The 17,219-nt window shown below is 45.9% G+C and overlaps 1 protein-coding gene across 1 annotated transcript; it reads left to right on the top strand.

Moving 5' to 3' along the window:
- The first annotated feature begins 411 nt into the window (after positions 1 to 411).
- On the top strand, positions 412 to 16,968 carry prkg3 (protein kinase cGMP-dependent 3). The gene is made up of 22 exons (XM_077016478.1): positions 412 to 497; positions 1,739 to 1,834; positions 2,170 to 2,232; positions 2,562 to 2,691; positions 2,782 to 2,948; positions 3,056 to 3,169; positions 3,481 to 3,586; positions 3,831 to 3,894; positions 5,428 to 5,505; positions 6,955 to 7,043; positions 7,269 to 7,334; positions 7,508 to 7,555; positions 7,743 to 7,781; positions 8,227 to 8,338; positions 8,431 to 8,567; positions 8,652 to 8,741; positions 9,125 to 9,266; positions 12,616 to 12,779; positions 14,296 to 14,412; positions 15,463 to 15,525; positions 15,746 to 15,821; positions 16,569 to 16,968. The coding sequence occupies exons 2-22, from the start codon at positions 1,747 to 1,749 to the stop codon at positions 16,653 to 16,655; spliced, it is 2,040 nt and encodes a 679-aa protein (XP_076872593.1). The 5' UTR covers positions 412 to 497; positions 1,739 to 1,746; the 3' UTR covers positions 16,656 to 16,968.
- Positions 16,969 to 17,219: the final 251 nt, after the last annotated feature.

The raw sequence follows: 17,219 nt of genomic DNA, 5'->3' as shown, positions 1-17,219 counted from the left end.
ATAATTTGCCTGAGGTATTTATTGACATTTATGATTATTTTATATCAGGCTATATAGTTACTTTGCTGATATACGGGCTAGAACGCTTCCTAAAACCCTCTAGATTGGTTTGTTGACTGTATGTTAATGAGACTGAAATTGTTCCAGTAAACCAGTGCACACGGCACTCTGAGATGCATTAAACACACAGTTTGTATGCAAGCTGAGTAACCTTACTGGTGTTAGATTAACCCCTACAGCCACCTCACACACCGTCTGCTGCATACACAATGCGTCAGATTTTATTAAAGTAAAACATTTACAGTGCGCTGTGAATTTACCTAATGTTTGTTAGTCTGCCAGATTAGTTCCCACATATAATGGTACACACACACACACACACACACACACACACACAAGCTGGTTCTCTCGCTGGTGCCAGACTGCAGTCAGAGACGTCTCGCGGGAGGCCTCCATCATCACAACACAGCGCTGGTCAGCCTCTCAGCTTCTCAGAGGTTTGCTTTCCAACTTCCCAGATGGCTCGTGTCCAAGACGCCGATTGAGGACGCTGACACGTTTTCTTGCATTTCCGTTCGGCCGTTTGGATCATTACTGGAATGACACTTAGTGCCCTGATGAGAGTCTTCCACTCCCACGGCCTTCTGGGCCCAGGAGACAGTGGGACTGGGTGAAGGCCTCCATGATTGCAATTATTGTCTAATCGAATGTCTGTTAATGTCCAGGAGATGGAGAAGACAAACAAGATCACCCGTGTGTGTGTGTGTGTGTGTGTGTGTGTGTGTGTGCATGTGTGCGTGTGCGTGTTTATTAGCTTTACTTTTCCTCTCGGAACTTAACTGAAGACACTGATGTTTTATTGTTTTTGGGACAGTTGAAACCTTCATCTTCAAAGGTGGTGGTTTCAACTGAAACCAGACACTGGTGGAATGAGAATGCTGATGTGGACGAGTTGTGTGTTTTAGTGGGAGCGAGGGGTAGATGTTTGAGCTTTATTGGGTTGAGAGGAAACACCAGACCTGTGCTCCTGTGAGTTCTCTCTCAGAGCACACCAGGTTGAGAAGGTTGCTGGAACCGTCTGGTGGTGTGAAGCGGGTGGAGTGATGGCCCAACGTCGATTCCTCTACTGCGAGGGCTCAGTGGCCGTTCTGCAGTCCCGCCGGTCCAGTTGTTCCCGCTCACAGATCAGGTGGTGATGTTCTTATGGTTCTGGACCTCCAGAGTGTGTGCTGCTGTTAAACTCCAAGCCCCGGACGTTCAAAGCTTCAGACGTCCAGAGAATTAGCACCGTCCTGCTGAATACTGGCTCCACATAACGTCTGCTCATAATTTAGCCCCTCGCTTGCTTCTGAATGTGTGGGAGTGAGATTGATACTGACAGCGCCCCCTGCTGTTTTGGAGTATGCATAATTGATGCTCTGCTTCCCGTGTCCTGCTGTTCAAGGATGCTGGTTGTCCTCAGATAAACCTCATAGCTCAGTACTGTGTAGGTCTAGCTGGTGGGCTTCAGGTTTTTATGCTTTTTTAAATGTGTTTTGTTGTATCACGTTTGTGTCGATGTGTATGGTGTAAATATACCGAGTTATTTCAAAATGTGTCCTACTCCATTTTCAAACTGCTAAAAGATAATTCACCTCTGTGAATGTCGCTGAGTCTGACTGTGTGTGTGTTTGTGTGTGTGTTTGTGTGTGTGTGTGTGTGTGTGTGTGTGTGTGTGTGTGTGTGTGTGTGTACACAGGTCCAGTCATGGAGGCTAAACTGAAGGAGCTCCGGCAGAGGCTGGAGAAAGAGTGTCAGATCAACCAAGAGCTTCAGAACTGCAATCGCGACCTGGGTGAGAGTATGCGTCTCGAACTGCCACGCCGTGTGTGCAAGGGAACAAGTGCACAAGGGAACAAGTGCACAAGGGAACAAGTGCACAAGTGCTCTTACCCGAACAAGCACACTAGGGATCATGTGAAACTTCGCAGATTTTTTCATGTGCAGTGCGGTGATTTTACGTGTCTTGAAACTACGCGGAAGCGCTGGCTTGAGGCGTGACATGGTGAAACACGATGTGATCAATGTTTGATGAGCTGCGTTTCCCACTGGACTGTGATCTGTGCTTTTATGGCTAAGGCGTGTGAGTGAGAAACACTGATAATCATCACTCTGTCTCACTGTTTCCAGAGAAGAGACTCATGGAGAAAGAGAGACTCTTGGAAGATCTGCAGACACGTTTGGGTGACCTGGGTGGGTATGAGTGGATCCGTCCCAGTGTGTGTGTGTGTGTGTGTGTGTGTCTGTGGAGTCAGAGAATGGTCAGCAGAGGAAGAGGCAGAGAGTCCTCTGGTGTGACTGGTTTGATTATTGTCATTTTAGCGTAAATTCTTCTTGAGATATATATGATCATGGCTTAAGTGCAAGGGCTTATGGGTAGACTCAAAGTTGGTGTATCCAGGGAGTCTGTCCCTCTGGGACACGTCTCGTCACTCTGGCAAAATTATCAAATAAATGTAAATGAAAATAAAGCTGTGCGTGTGCGTGTGTGTGTGTGTGTGTGTGTGTGTGTGTTTGATCAGATGGTTCATCTCCTAGGGACGACAATGACAGCATACACGAGGTGCGTCAGAGCAGGGCAGCAGTCATGGCTACAGAGCCAATCCCAGAAGAGCCCGACATCCCAGCCACCAGGGTCAAAAAGACCGCCAGGTTAGCGCCCGCTAAATCGATTGATGCGGTGATCCGTTGATCATGGCTTGATGTTAGGAGAGTGTGCAACAGGGTGTTTGTGTGATGCAGCGAGAGAGCTCAGATCATCAAGGCGATGGGAAGAAACGACTTCCTCAGTCGTCTGGACGACGAGCAGATCGGTATGATGGTGGAGATGCTCACTTTGCAGGACCGTTGCCCCGGTGATGAAATCATCAAGGAGGGCACAGAGGGAGACAGCTTGTACATTGTGGCAGGTGTGTGTGTGTGTGTGTGTATTTTCAGTTTCAGGTGTGAGTGTGTGTTTGTGGTGTGTGTGTGGAGTGGGTGTGTACTGTATGCTCAACACACCCTTTATGTCCAGCGGGTGAACTCCAGGTTACTCAAGCCGGGCGGCATCTGCGAACTTTGACCTCAGGAGATGTGTTTGGGGAGCTAGCGATCCTGTACAACTGCAAGCGCACGGCCACAGTCAAAGGTCAGTTCTAAGCAAGGCACTGAGATGCTGACCTTTTGACCTCTGCTGTGCCTGCTCCAGCCTGTAGCCTCGATTTACAGTATGGAGGAAAAAACAGCTACAGCCCAAATACACACACACACACACACACACACACACACACACACACACACACACACACACACACACACAGGTCGCACAAGTAGTTATATATTTTAGCCATTTCAAATGGTCAGTTCTTTCTGTTTAAAATATTTTACAAATGTCTGTCTGGTCGTCTGTCACTCTGCCTGTCGCCTGCCGCGTTACGTGTCCGTCTGTGTTGTGGTCAGCGGTCACAGCCATCAGGTTGTGGTGTATGGAGCGTCAGACCTACAGGAGCATCATGACCAGCAAGTCCAAGAGGAAACGTCAGCAGCTGATGGGCTTCTTGAAGACGTGAGAAGAACCTTCTCCTCCTGTGTTTGCTCGATCTCAGCGTCACAATCGAATATCAATGCCAGTTTGGCCATTTTTAATTGACACTTAATTCTAATAAATACACGTGAGGTTCTGTAAGCGGATGATGGGTGGACCTCCCATGGTAGTGCGGGATGTCTGCAGGAGCCGGAGTGTCTGGCAGTAAGAGGACATGAATAATGAAAGTGGAAGTAACGTGGGCTGAACCTCTTTCCTCCCTCAGTGCTCGGACACTCAAAGGCCTGAGGGACGAACAGCTCTCCAACATCATCGACTCCATGGAAGAGGTCTGCAGCCTTCGCACACACAGCCGTGTTTACCATCAACATTGTTAAGGCCTGTTTATGCTAATGAGCAGGGCGTCTGTCACAGTCCTGAAGGGAGACTCGCTGGTGGACATTTTCCAGTGCGACACTGAGTAAACAGCAGGCTACTGCAGTGAGAGTAGAGTGATAGTACAGTGGTACTGCAGTGAGAGTACAGTGGTACAGCCGTGATAGTGCAATGACAGTACAGTGGTACTGCAGTGAGAGTACAGTGATAGTACTGTGGTACTGCAGTGAGAGTACAGTGATAGTACTGTGGTACTGCATTGAGAGTGCAGTGAAAGTACAGTGGTACTGCAGTGATAGTACAGTGGTACTGCAGTGAGAGTACAGTGATAGTACTGTGGTACTGCATTGAGAGTGCAGCGAGAGTACAGTGGTACTGCAGTGGTACTGAAGTGATAGTACAGTGGTACTGCAGTGAGAGTACAGTGAGAGTACATTGGTACTGCAGTGAGAGTACAGTGATAGTACTGTGGTACTGCATTGAGAGTGCAGTGAGAGTACAGTGGTACTGCAGTGGTACTGAAGTGATAGTACAGTGGTACTGCAGTGATAGTACAGTGGTACTGCAGTGAGAGTATAGTGGTACTGCAGTGAGAGTACAATGATAGTACTGTGGTACTGCATTGAGAGTGCAGTGAGAGTACAGTGGTACTGCAGTGATAGTACAGTGGTACTGCAGTGAGAGTACAGTGATAGTACTGTGGTACTGCATTGAGAGTGCAGTGAGAGTACAGTGGTACTGCAGTGGTACTGAAGTGATAGTACAGTGGTACTGCAGTGAGAGTACAGTGATAGTACTGTGGTACTGCATTGAGAGTGCAGCGAGAGTACAGTGGTACTGAAGTGATAGTACAGTAGTACTGCAGTGATAGTACAGTGGTACTGCAGTGGTACTGAAGTGATAGTACAGTGGTACTGCAGTGATAGTACAGTGGTACTGCAGTGAGAGTACAGTGAGAGTACAGTGGTACTGCAGTGAGAGTACAGTGATAGTACTGTGGTACTGCATTGAGAGTGCAGTGAGAGTACTGTGGTACTGCATTGAGAGTGCAGTGAGAGTACAGTGGTACTGCAGTGGTACTGAAGTGATAGTACAGTGGTACTGCAGTGATAGTACAGTGGTACTGCAGTGAGAGTATAGTGGTACTGCAGTGAGAGTACAATGATAGTACTGTGGTACTGCATTGTGAGTATAGTGGTACTGCAGTGAGAGTACAGTGATAGTACTGTGGTACTGCATTGAGAGTGCAGTGAGATTACAGTGGTACTGCATTGAGAGTGCAGTGAGATTACAGTAGTACTGCAGTGGTACTGAAGTGATAGTGAGAGTAAAGTGGTACTGCAGTGAGAGTACAGTAAGGTAAAACCAGATGAGGCATATATTTAGTCTGCGAGTTAAAACTGAGGACAAATTTGACCTTTATGAAAAATGGGTTGTAAGTGAAGGTTACAAGAAAGATATGGCACATTTACTCTATCCACTTCTAGGTGAAATTTCAAGACAATGAGGTTATCGTCCGAGAAGGTGCTGAGGGGGACACATTTTACATCATCCTCAAAGGAGAGGTGAGTGGGGGTCACATTATACCTCATCCTCAAAGGAGAGGTGAGTGGGGGTCACATTATACCTCATCCTTAAAGGAGAGATGAGTGGGGGACACATACCTCATCCTCAAAGGAGAGGTGAATGGGGGACACATTATACCTCATCCTCAAAGGAGAGGTGAGTGGGGGACACATTATACCTCATCCTCAAAGGAGATGTGAGTGGGGGTCACATTATACCTCATCCTCAAAGGAGAGGTGAGTGGGGGACACATTATACCTTATCCTTAAAGGAGATGTGAGTGGGGGACACATTATACCTCATCCTCAAAGGAGATGTGAGTGGGGGTCACATTATACCTCATCCTTAAAGGAGATGTGAGTGGGGGTCACATTATACCTCATCCTCAAAGGAGATGTGAGTGGGGGTCACATTATACCTCATCCTTAAAGGAGAGGTGAGTGGGGGTCACATTATACCTCATCCTCAAAGGAGAGGTGAGTGGGGGACACATTATACCTCATCCTTAAAGGAGATGTGAGTGGGGGACACATTATACCTCATCCTTAAAGGAGAGATGAGTGGGGGACACATTATACCTCATCCTCAAAGGAGATGTGAGTGGGGGTCACATTATACCTCATCCTCAAAGGAGAGGTGAGTGGGGGACACATTATACCTCATCCTTAAAGGAGAGGTGAGTGGGGGTCACATTATACCTCATCATCAAAGGAGAGGTGAGTGGGGGACACATTATACCTCATCCTTAAAGGAGATGTGAGTGGGGGACACATTATACCTCATCCTTAAAGGAGAGATGAGTGGGGGACACATTATACCTCATCCTCAAAGGAGATGTGAGTGGGGGTCACATTATACCTCATCCTTAAAGGAGAGGTGAGTGGGGGACACATTATACCTCATCCTCAAAGGAGAGGTGAGTGGGGGACACATTATACCTTATCCTTAAAGGAGATGTGAGTGGGGGACACATTATACCTCATCCTCAAAGGAGATGTGAGTGGGGGTCACATTATACCTCATCCTTAAAGGAGATGTGAGTGGGGGTCACATTATACCTCATCCTTAAAGGAGAGGTGAGTGGGGGTCACATTATACCTCATCCTCAAAGGAGAGGTGAGTGGGAGACACATTATACCTCATCCTTAAAGGAGATGTGAGTGGGGGACACATTATACCTCATCCTTAAAGGAGAGATGAGTGGGGGACACATTATACCTCATCCTCAAAGGAGATGTGAGTGGGTTCACATTATACCTCATCCTCAAAGGAGAGGTGAGTGGGGGACACATTATACCTCATCCTCAAAGGAGAGGTGAGTGGGGGACACATTATACCTCATCCTCAAAGGAGAGGTGAGTGGGGGACACATTATACCTCATCCTCAAAGGAGAGGTGAGTGGGGGACACATTTTAACATTTTCAATTTATTATTTTTTTCTCCTCAGGTCTTAGTTACCAAAAAGGTCAATGGTCAACAGAAGGTGATCCGTAAGATGGTGGAGGGGCAGCACTTTGGGGAGTTGGCCCTCATGCGGTATGACCATCACGACGGGGCCCACACAGACCTCGTGGCCTTCGCGTTCACATTCACTTCACCACGCCCATCCATCTTAGTAGTTGAGATGGATCCATGAGATCCTGTGTGTATCTGCTGTGTTTGCAGTGAGATCTGATGCTAATCTGCTGTGTTTGCAGTGAGATCTGATGCTAATCTGCTGTGTTTGCAGTGAGATCTGATGCTAATCTGCTGTGTTTGCAGTGAGATCTTGAGGACGGCCACCTGCACTGCTGTGGGCCCGGTTACCTGCTTCTCTATTGACAAGGAGTGAGTTGCACTCAGTCTTTTTCAAATCCACAGTGAAGCACATCCACCCACGCCCACACCTCCTGCTGGCGCCCCCTGCTGGCTAACCAAGCTATTAGCCCAGTCTTCCTGAACGGTGCCTGAAGGATCGTTACGGACTCCTGCTTCAGTGAAATGTATGGTTTTCTGTGCAGGGTGTTTGAGGAGACCATCCCTATAGAAAGCTTGGAGATACATGATGAGTATGATGGCATTTCAACACACACACACACACACACACACACACACACACACACACACACACACACACACACACAAGTCCTGATATATTTCATCAGTATTGATCAGGGTGAAAGTTGTAGGGAGCCAGTATTCTACAGCCACTAGAGGACAACTCTTCATTCTGGACTTTATATTTTGCATTCTCAGTTCAGATCTGGAGAGCGTCAGCACGTCTGAAAAAGAGAGGTAAGATCATTCTTCTATGTAACCAGATTTGTACTGTTGAATTACAAGACCATTTTTATATATTTTGCTTATTCAGATGGCTGCGTGAGGCAATGCTGAGTCAATGGTAATCATTTTAGATCAATGGTAATCATTTTAGATCTTGCAAGATTTAGAGAAGGAGGAATTCTTTTGTAACAAAAATGGTATTCAGAAGTATGTTTGCTTGTTGTTATGCTGCATTTGATTGGTTAGTTACTGATTTGCTGTATTTGATTGGTTGGTTTGCCACATTGCTGTATTTAATTGGTTGGTTTGCCCCATTGCTGTATTTGATTGTATGGTTTGCCCCATTGCTGTATTTGATTGGATGGTTTGCCCCATTGCTGTATTTGATTGGACGGTTTGCCCCATTGCTGTATTTGATTGGTTGATTCAATCCATTCTGCCTTGGCTCCCCTTTCAGGCCCGACTCCACGCTAAAGCTCAAGGATCTGATCCCTGTTCTGTACCAAGAGGGCCGTTACCAGAGCGACCCTGTAACCCTGGGACTCGGGGGGTTCGGGCGTGTGGAACTGGTACAGCGTGATGGTCCTACGCCCACCTGACAGTGCAGCTCACATGTCTGTCCCTGTCCACGGAGTGACCTGTGGCCTCGTTTGCTTCCTAGGTGACTACACTGCATCATGGGAAATACTACGCTATGAAGAAGGTGAGCAAAAAACTCATTGTGGAGAAGAGGCAGAGTGCACACGTCCTGTTTGAGAAGAGGATCCTGCAAGAGATCCAGAGTGATTTTATCGTCAGGTGAGCTTGTTACCTGCCTGGCCGGCCCCCTGACCTTTCACCTTTCCCCTCTGACCTTCACCTGTGCCCTATACCCTCCTTTAGGCTCTATGCTGCCTTCAAAGACACGCGCTACATCTATATGGTTATGGAATTCTGTGCTGGGGGCGAAATCTGGACCAAACTGAAGGAAGCGTAAGCTTTGACAATCTATTTCAGTGCAGTTTTTAATATTTGAGTATAATTTTTAATATTTGAGGGCAGTTTTAAAATGAGAGCAAATACGCTACATTAAACAGTTGTATTTATATTTTACTGGATGTAGTGTTCATACTGTACGCTGTTGGTTTACATGGACATTAGTTGTTGAAGACCAGCTAGATCATGCTCACATAGGACATGATCACATGACTTCAGTCCAATGGATGCGAAGTGCTTGTGCTATAGATGTTGTCAAAGTCTCTCACAGGTGTAGCAGAGCACACCAGCAGGAATGCTTCTAAATTAATTAATTGTAAAGTAATGCTTCTTTATTATGTGTGTGTGTGTGTGTGTGTGTGTGTGTGTGTGTGTGACAGAGGTCGCTTTGAGGAGCACACAGCTGTGTTTGTAGTAGCATGTGTGGTGGAGGCGTATGCGTATCTGCATAAGAAAAGTATCATGTACCGGGACCTGAAGCCAGAGAACCTCATGCTGGACGCTAAAGGATACGTCAAACTTGTACATACCCCCCCACACTCGTACATACCGCCCACACTCATACATACCCCCCCACACTCGTATATACCCCCCACACTCGTATATACCCCCCACACTCGTACATACCCCCCCACACTCGTACATACCCCCCACACTTGTACATACCCCCCTACACTCGTACATACCCCCCCACACTCATACATACGCCCTCCCACTAGTGCATACCCCCTCACACTGGTAAATAAACAGGCCTGATAGTTTTCAGGCGCCACGCCAGAATTCAGGCGTACCAACATGTCCGCGAGAAAAAAAAAAATTTGAGGGGGGGGGGGAAATACGTCAAATCATAATGATAAACCACACGGCCTCTGTTTTGAGGCCGAAATATGATCCTTATGATCATATTCCCAAGTTACGATTTTTCGTGGTTACTATACACCAGGCATCAAACATAAATATGGCTTTGCAGTGTTGTCCGAAACGATACGTTAACAAATACGAGCCTCTTGTAATTCCAGGGCGAAACATGAGAGAACGTGAAGACGTTAAGATTGGGCGTTTTGAAAATAAACAACCATAAACTAATGTGATAAAAAAATGCGAATTATTTCAATTCATTTCGAGTATATGTATAAATATTTAACTTAATTAAGTTTAACGTGCTGGGAAATATTGAAATGGACCTTTAAAGTGACGTACAAGTGCTTTAATTCCACCTTGTATAGGTGTATGAACCCGGCAAACATGACTTTGTCCATCGCGCTGAAGCGCGGCGCGCGCGCGATTCGAGAGGTGCACGGGCGGAGCCACAGCGATTACGTCATTTTCGCCGCGCGGACCCTCGCGCCGCGTCGAGTATAAACTAGGCTTATGTCATTTTCGCCATGCGGACCCTCGCGACGTGTCAAGTATACTTTCGCGAGCGACCGTAGCGCGCGACTCCGCCCACCTCGCGCGACCCTGCGCGAGCGGTGTAGGCGTTTATACTTTCGCGAACGTCGCGAGCCACGCTGCAGTGTTCTCCGAAACGATAGGTGGCGATAGGTGGCAGTGGAGAATAAAAAACCTCTGCAAAACCGGGGAAAGAACATTTTTACCTGACCAGAGACCGTATATATACACATCAGGCATCAAACGTAATTACGGCTTTGCAGTGTTGTCCGAAACGATACGTTAATAAATACGAGCCTCTTGTAATTCCAGAGCGAAACATGAGAGAACGTGAAGACGTTAAGATTGGGCGTTTTGAAAATAAACAACCATAAACTAATGTGATAAAAAAGCGAATTATTTTGATTCATTTCGAGTATATGTATAAATATTTAACTTAATTAAGTTTAACGTGCTGGGAAATATTGAAATGGACCTTTAAAGTGACGTACAAGTGCTTTAATTCCACCTTGTATAGGTGTATGAACCCGGCAAACATGACTTTGTTCATCGCGCTGAAGCGCGGCGCGCGCGCGAAGTTACAAAATTCGAGAGGTGCACGACGCGCGAGGCACTCGCGCACGGGCGGAGCCGAGTATAAACTAGGCTTATGTCATTTTCGCCATGCGGACCCTCGCGCCGCTCGCGACGTGTCAAGTATATTTTCGCGAGCGACCGTAGCGCGACTTCGCCCACCTCGCGCGACCCTGCGCGAACGGTGTAGGCGTTTATACTTTCGCGAACGTCGCTGCAGTGTTCTCCGAAACGATAGGTGGCAATAGGTGGCAGTGGAGAATAAAAAACCTGCAAAAACGGGGAAAGAACATTTTTACCTGACCAGAGACCGTATATACACATCTCCCATTTACTGTATACTGTAAAGCCTCGTTTGGACCCAAGTGGTTCTGCGTCGTAAACGGAACTTGGTGTTTGGTGTGTGCGGCGTCAGGATTAGTTAAACGCAGCTATGGATAAAGGTATTTGCCAAAAGGCTAGCTTTAGGATAGGATAACTGCGTATAGTATGTTATTTATGTACAGTATGTACGTATGTTCCGATTTACACCGAAAATCGATTTACGACGGATCAACGTCGTAACCCGGGGACCGCCTGTATTTCAGACATCGGAAGAGCTGCAGAGGTAGATACAAGATAAATTCAGTATTTTATCTTTATTCTGATTAGGTTAAAATTTTATCAAATATAAGAGTGTTTTTTTTTTGAGTGGGTACAGGTGGTCAGACGATCTGGTTCATCCTGGCCGCCTTACGGCGTAAGGTGTAATACATGAACAAAAGCACAAAATGTATGTCCTAATAAACAAACACAAAATATTTATTAAATTTTATATATAAAAACTAACTATAATCATTATACTTGTAATTCTTTTAAACTTTATTTGCATAATTTCTTTGAGTTGTCTGGTATCCTATAATTTACTAACAGTAATGAATAAATAATTACATAACATATTGTGTCTAATCTAAATCTTTAGGTTACAGCATTTTCTCAGTGTGACGTTCGGGCGCAGCCAAGGACAAGACACGGAATCCTCGCTTTCGTAGCCAACGTTACGTTTAATAATAACAAATCTTGCGCAATAGCGCACGAGAACACTGAAGCACATACACACAACGTGTAGACTTAGACAACGACGAGCACAGGACACTGCGTGAGCGCACATTAAATAGACAAACCACATTAGCCCCACGTGATTACGAGACGATTCACAGGTGAGACACATTATTCACACGACATAGCCATCACCACAGAATTCCACTGACGCAGACAAAGCACGTGGACTACGTATACACACGCCCAAAGGGGAGGGGCCGGGGTCCTCAACGTGACACTCATAATATTAATAGAAATTAGTTTTTTATTTCACTATAATGATTACCTGACTTATTTATTATTATTAATTTATCTAAAGATTAATTATTAAATATTCTAAATATGGTACACTAACACTCCAAACGCCCCCTCCCCCCCCCGCTCAGAAAAAGTTCAGGCTCAGGAATTTTTCCCACTATCACCCCTGAATACTCCCTCACACTCGTACATACCCCCCACACTCGTACATACGCCCTCACACTGGTAAATACTCCCTCACACTCGTACATACCCCCTCACACTAATACATACTCCCTCACGCTCGTAAATACCCCGTTTACACTCACACATACCCTGTCTCACTAGTATACCCCCTCACTCATATTCACCTCACTCAAATACACCCGTCACACTCACACCGCACACTCATACACACCCCTCACACTCATACACACTACTCACACCTGTACATGGCTCTTTAGCTTTGCTGTCCCTACAGTTTGACTGCTCTGAGGATATAAAGTCTGATCTCTGTGTCTGTTTCTCTCTCTCTCTCTCTCTCTCTCTCTCTGCCTCTGTATCTCTTGCTCTCTTCCGCCACCTCCAGGTAGATTTTGGTTTTGCTAAAGAGCTGAAGAGAGGACAGAAGACATATTCGTTCTGTGGAACTCCCGAGTACATGGCTCCTGAGATCATAAAGAACCAAGGCCATGACTTCACTGCCGACTTCTGGTCGCTGGGCATTCTGGTCTACGAGCTCCTGGTGGGCAGGTACACTAAAGCTGGGCGTACACTGTGCGATTTTTGGCCCATTTTCAGCCGATTTTTCACTCGTGCGACTATTTTTGCGATCGGGCCGAGTTTCGGCTCAATCGCGTGTCGTGCATCGTATAGTTTACACAGGTAAACGAGGAGCGATTCACACCTCACGACCAACTCCCGATCAGAAATCGCAGCGTCGCAAGAATATCAAACATGTTTGAAATTCAAATCGCTCCTCGTGAGATCGCATGAGAGCGTCGGGTCGTATAGTGTGAGTATATGAATCGTGAGCTGTGAACTTTTAAACCCTGCGATTTAGTCGTACAGTTTGAGCTGGAGCTGAGTACACGATTTAAAATATCGTACAGTGTACGCCCAGCTTAACCCTGCTGTGGCTACCACAATGGACAGTGGACTCCCACCATCTAAAGCCCGGTTCACACTACACGATTTTAGGCTGGTCTTTCAGTCGCCGACTGATCGCCGACAAAAACTGTGGTCGGAGGCTAATCGGCGATCACTCGTCGCTCGCTCAGTCGTGTAGTGTGAACTGCTGAAAGACGCTCGCCGAGCCGTCGCCGACTGGTCGCAGACGACTGGCAGATATCTAGCATGTTTAATATAGCAGTCGGCGACTGAAATTCGGCAGCAGCGTCTAGCTACAGCCAATGGGAACGCGGAGAGAGAACCGCGGCACCGCTGAAGATATCTCTGAAGAATGTAAAAAACTTTCAAGAATGCTTTCAAAACAGTAACCCAGCAAACACACAAAATCCTCACCTTTCTTACAACTTTACTACAACACTGTGTTTGTTATTGTGACAGCACTGGAGAAATAGTGCGATTGATTATATGTTCACTGCAACGGAGAGATGAAATAATTCTGGCAACTTGGGACTATGGAGTGTATAAACGGTAAAAAAAATAACAATAACGAAAATGTGGAGTAGCCTACATGGACATTGTTTTTTTCTTCTACGTGGTGTTGCTGGTTCTGGGAGAGTTTCGTTTTCGTGTTCTCGTGTTTTTGGACGGCAGCCAGATGAGTCGGCGATTACCCAGTCGTTCCCCAGTCGTAATTCGTGAGCCCGCGTCGCCGATTAGTCATGTAGTGTGAACGCCACAACAACTGAAAGACTCGCGATTACAGCACGACCAGTCGTGTAGTGCGGACGGCACAAAAACCTGACGACTGAAAAGTCGTGTAGTGTGAACCAGGCTTAACTTACATGTTGGCTGAAATTATGGAACTCACCACAAGATGGCAGTGTTATTTTAAGCTAAAAAGACTCGGCCTTTTGTTTCAGCCTGTTCAGTGGCAGTGCTGACGTTCAGCACAGAGGTTCATGGTTCAACTGTTGATTTAGATTCAAATTCTGTGTATGCATGTGCATAATTAAATAATATATGTGTAGTAGCTCTGTAGAATGGGTTAGAAGTTCTGCTTGGGCACACGTGAAACCCTTTACACGTGAGACGCCGAACCCTTCTAGCCGACTGACGCCTTACGTGACCTGTGTTCCAGCCCCCCTTTCTCAAGCTCAGAGCCACAGAAGATCTACAGCAAAATTCTGGACGGTGTCATACGCTTCCCTCCACATATGGGGGAGGCTGCACGCTCTCTAACCAACAAGCTGTGCAGGTAGGAGCAACCCCACACGTCACCGCCAGTCACGCATGGAGCAACCCCACACGTCACTGCCAGCCCCACACGTCACCGCCAGTCACGCATGGAGCAACCCCACATGTCACTGCCAGCCCCACACGTCCTCGCCAGTCACGTTACACACGTCACCTCCAGTCACCTTACACTTTATGACAGTCCCAGCCCCAATAAACATGCTGGCATTGAAGTGTGTCCCTTTTGAAGTATTAATAGTAAACCTGTAGTAAATCTCAAACGTTTTCTGATACACTGATTGAAAATACTGAATTAAGTTGCATGTGAAAAGCATGTATGAGTTTAGTTTCACTCATAGACGTGTGCCGTGCAGTGTTTTCCTTTTTGAGTCGTCCTGCTCTGCCACACATTACTGGTGTAGACTGATCAGAGAGCTGATTTCCTGAGGCTCTGTCAGGTGTGTGACATCATGGCTACCCGCTGTTTGAGTGTCCACTGCTGAGCTCTGGTCACATCCTGCTTGATTACACACAACGCGGTGCGCTTCTCTATCCAGTTACGCTACCGCAGAGTGACACACTAGCACACATCTCCAACACTAACCTTAACTCTAATCCTATCTCTAACCCTAACTCTTACTCTAACTCTATCTCCAACTCTAACACTATCTTTTAAAGATTTTCATCTTCAGAAAAGATTACTTTGGTTAATGTGAAAGCAGAGAAACAATTTCAATGGAAAGAGGGGTTTTTGGCTTTGGAACCAAACAGAGATAGAGAGAAATAGAAGGAGAGAGAAAAAAGAGATATAGATAAAGAGAGAGAGAGAGAGAGAGAGAGAGAGAGAGAGAGAGAGAGAAAGAACCGCTCCAAGGGGAATAAAAGGGCCATGTGTCATTATGAAGCATCGAGCGTGGATCACTCTTACACACTTCAGTGTTTTGTGTGCACGTTTCAAAGAGCTGCTGTAAGTGCAAGGCCAGTTTGCTTAAGTGCCGACACAGAGGACGTGAACCCTGTGAGAACGTTTAGCTGGAAGAAAACTAAGAAGCTGTTGTGTTCTGTTCTGCAGACCACGTCCTGGTCAGAGGTTAGGGAACACCAAAAACGGAATCAAAGACATCCGCAATCACAGGTCAGATTTGTAATATCAACACCAAGCAACCATCTTATCTGTGTATGTCCTGTCTGTCTGTCTGTACCTCTGTTTGGCTGGCTGATTGGTCCACTGGCTGTCTGGCTGGTCCACTGAAGAATTGACTATCTAGTAATTGTAGCTGATGATTGTATAGTTATCATTCATTGAATACATACATTTATCACATCTACGTTATATATGTGTCCCGACCCATCAGGTGGTTTAACAGTATAAACTGGCACAAACTGCGGATGGGCCAGACCGTGGCTCCAACCGTCAAGCTGATCCGGAAGGTCAGTACAAACGCCTGGAACAGTGGCTTAAACGCTGAACATATGTATTATTCATGAGTATTCATGATTCATAATGATTATTCATTAGTCAAGAATCTTCTGAAATGTGAGGGTGCACGTTTCAGCTGTAACACCCTTGATTTAGCTGACCAAGCAGGACCTGTAGTGAACCGTGTGGTGAACCGTGTGGTGAACCATGACGATTGGCTGGAATGGGAATTGAATCGTGTGGTGAACCGTGATGATTGGCTGTATTGAGAACTTGGGGGCTCGGTGACCCTTGACATGCTCAGGGTCAGCGGCACTCCGCACGGTACCCTGCAGGCGACTTGGCACTTTAGCTTATGACATGCTAAAAACTGGCAGGCAGGCACATAGGCATTTCTGCCTGTAACTAAGCGCCCTCTGCTGGTCTCAGTGAGAAAAGCATGATTCTTGCTTTTTGGCATTAAGCGCCACTATTTAGGTCATTATTTAATCAGCAGTTTTTTCCAGACATTTTTAGCTACATGGTGTTCTTAGAGGAACTTTCTAATGATCATCTAATAAGTAACTATGTAGTTTGTACGTTGTTCTCGTAGTGCTCATGGCAATACACCAAAGCCCTTCCATATACCGTGTGTCAGTGCTTCTGATAATTTGCTAATAAACAACATTCATCTTTCTATACTTGTTAACACCCTCAAATATGTCTTCAGATGTCACAGGAGTTGTGCACATGTGTGTGTGTGTGTGTTTCTATGACAGGGTCCCTGCTACATAAACTTTGACCGGTTCCCATTTGATAAGAGCCTAGCAGAGGAGGAATTTTCTGACTGGGATCGGGATTTCTGAGGATCTGAAGCAGGAATAGTCAGACGCTGTGTGCTGCAATGGATCTGTGATTACGGATATCATGCCCTGCTGCAAATGCCTTTCCTGTGGACTTTAGGCTATTGTTCTTTCTAGAACATTCTGAAATCATATATGGGACTGTTGGTGCTTGATTCTGAAACATATCAGTTGAGTGGAAATCATAATGGCAGATTACACACAAATTACATCACACTGTCTGAGTGTAGAGACCACTAAATGTTTTTTGCAAAGGTTCTTGACATTATTCTGTTAATCCACCCTGGAGAGGTTGTGTGTGTATGTGATGAGTAAAAGCTGAACAAAAAATTAATTAAATGTGTATATGAACGGGTGATGTCTGTATGTTTTTTGACATGTGCCAAATGGAATGGCTTTGAAAAAGTTAAAACATAGAAAAAAGACAACAAACCCAGCTCCTGAGAGACGGGTTTCAAGGTTTGTACAAAACTGAACTTAAGAAGTGTTTTAATGAGCAAGTCTGCCAAAAAACTTTACTGAGATCACTAGGCCAATCATTTAATTAAAGCTGTGTAATGCCACGAA

The sequence above is a fragment of the Brachyhypopomus gauderio genome, chromosome 9, assembly GCF_052324685.1.
Source record: "Brachyhypopomus gauderio isolate BG-103 chromosome 9, BGAUD_0.2, whole genome shotgun sequence".
NCBI classification, from domain to species: domain Eukaryota; kingdom Metazoa; phylum Chordata; class Actinopteri; order Gymnotiformes; family Hypopomidae; genus Brachyhypopomus; species Brachyhypopomus gauderio.
This window is presented reverse-complemented; position numbering and strand designations above follow the sequence as displayed.

Bases quoted from the DNA above. Each gene is read 5' to 3' on its own strand.
- prkg3 (XM_077016478.1), top strand. From the start codon at position 1,747: ATGGAGGCTAAACTGAAGGAGCTCCGGCAGAGGCTGGAGAAAGAGTGT. The intron at 2,233-2,561 runs GTGGGTATGAGT...GTGTTTGATCAG, and splicing joins GACACGTTTGGGTGACCTGG to ATGGTTCATCTCCTAGGGAC. The intron at 5,506-6,954 runs GTGAGTGGGGGT...TTTTCTCCTCAG, and splicing joins ACATCATCCTCAAAGGAGAG to GTCTTAGTTACCAAAAAGGT.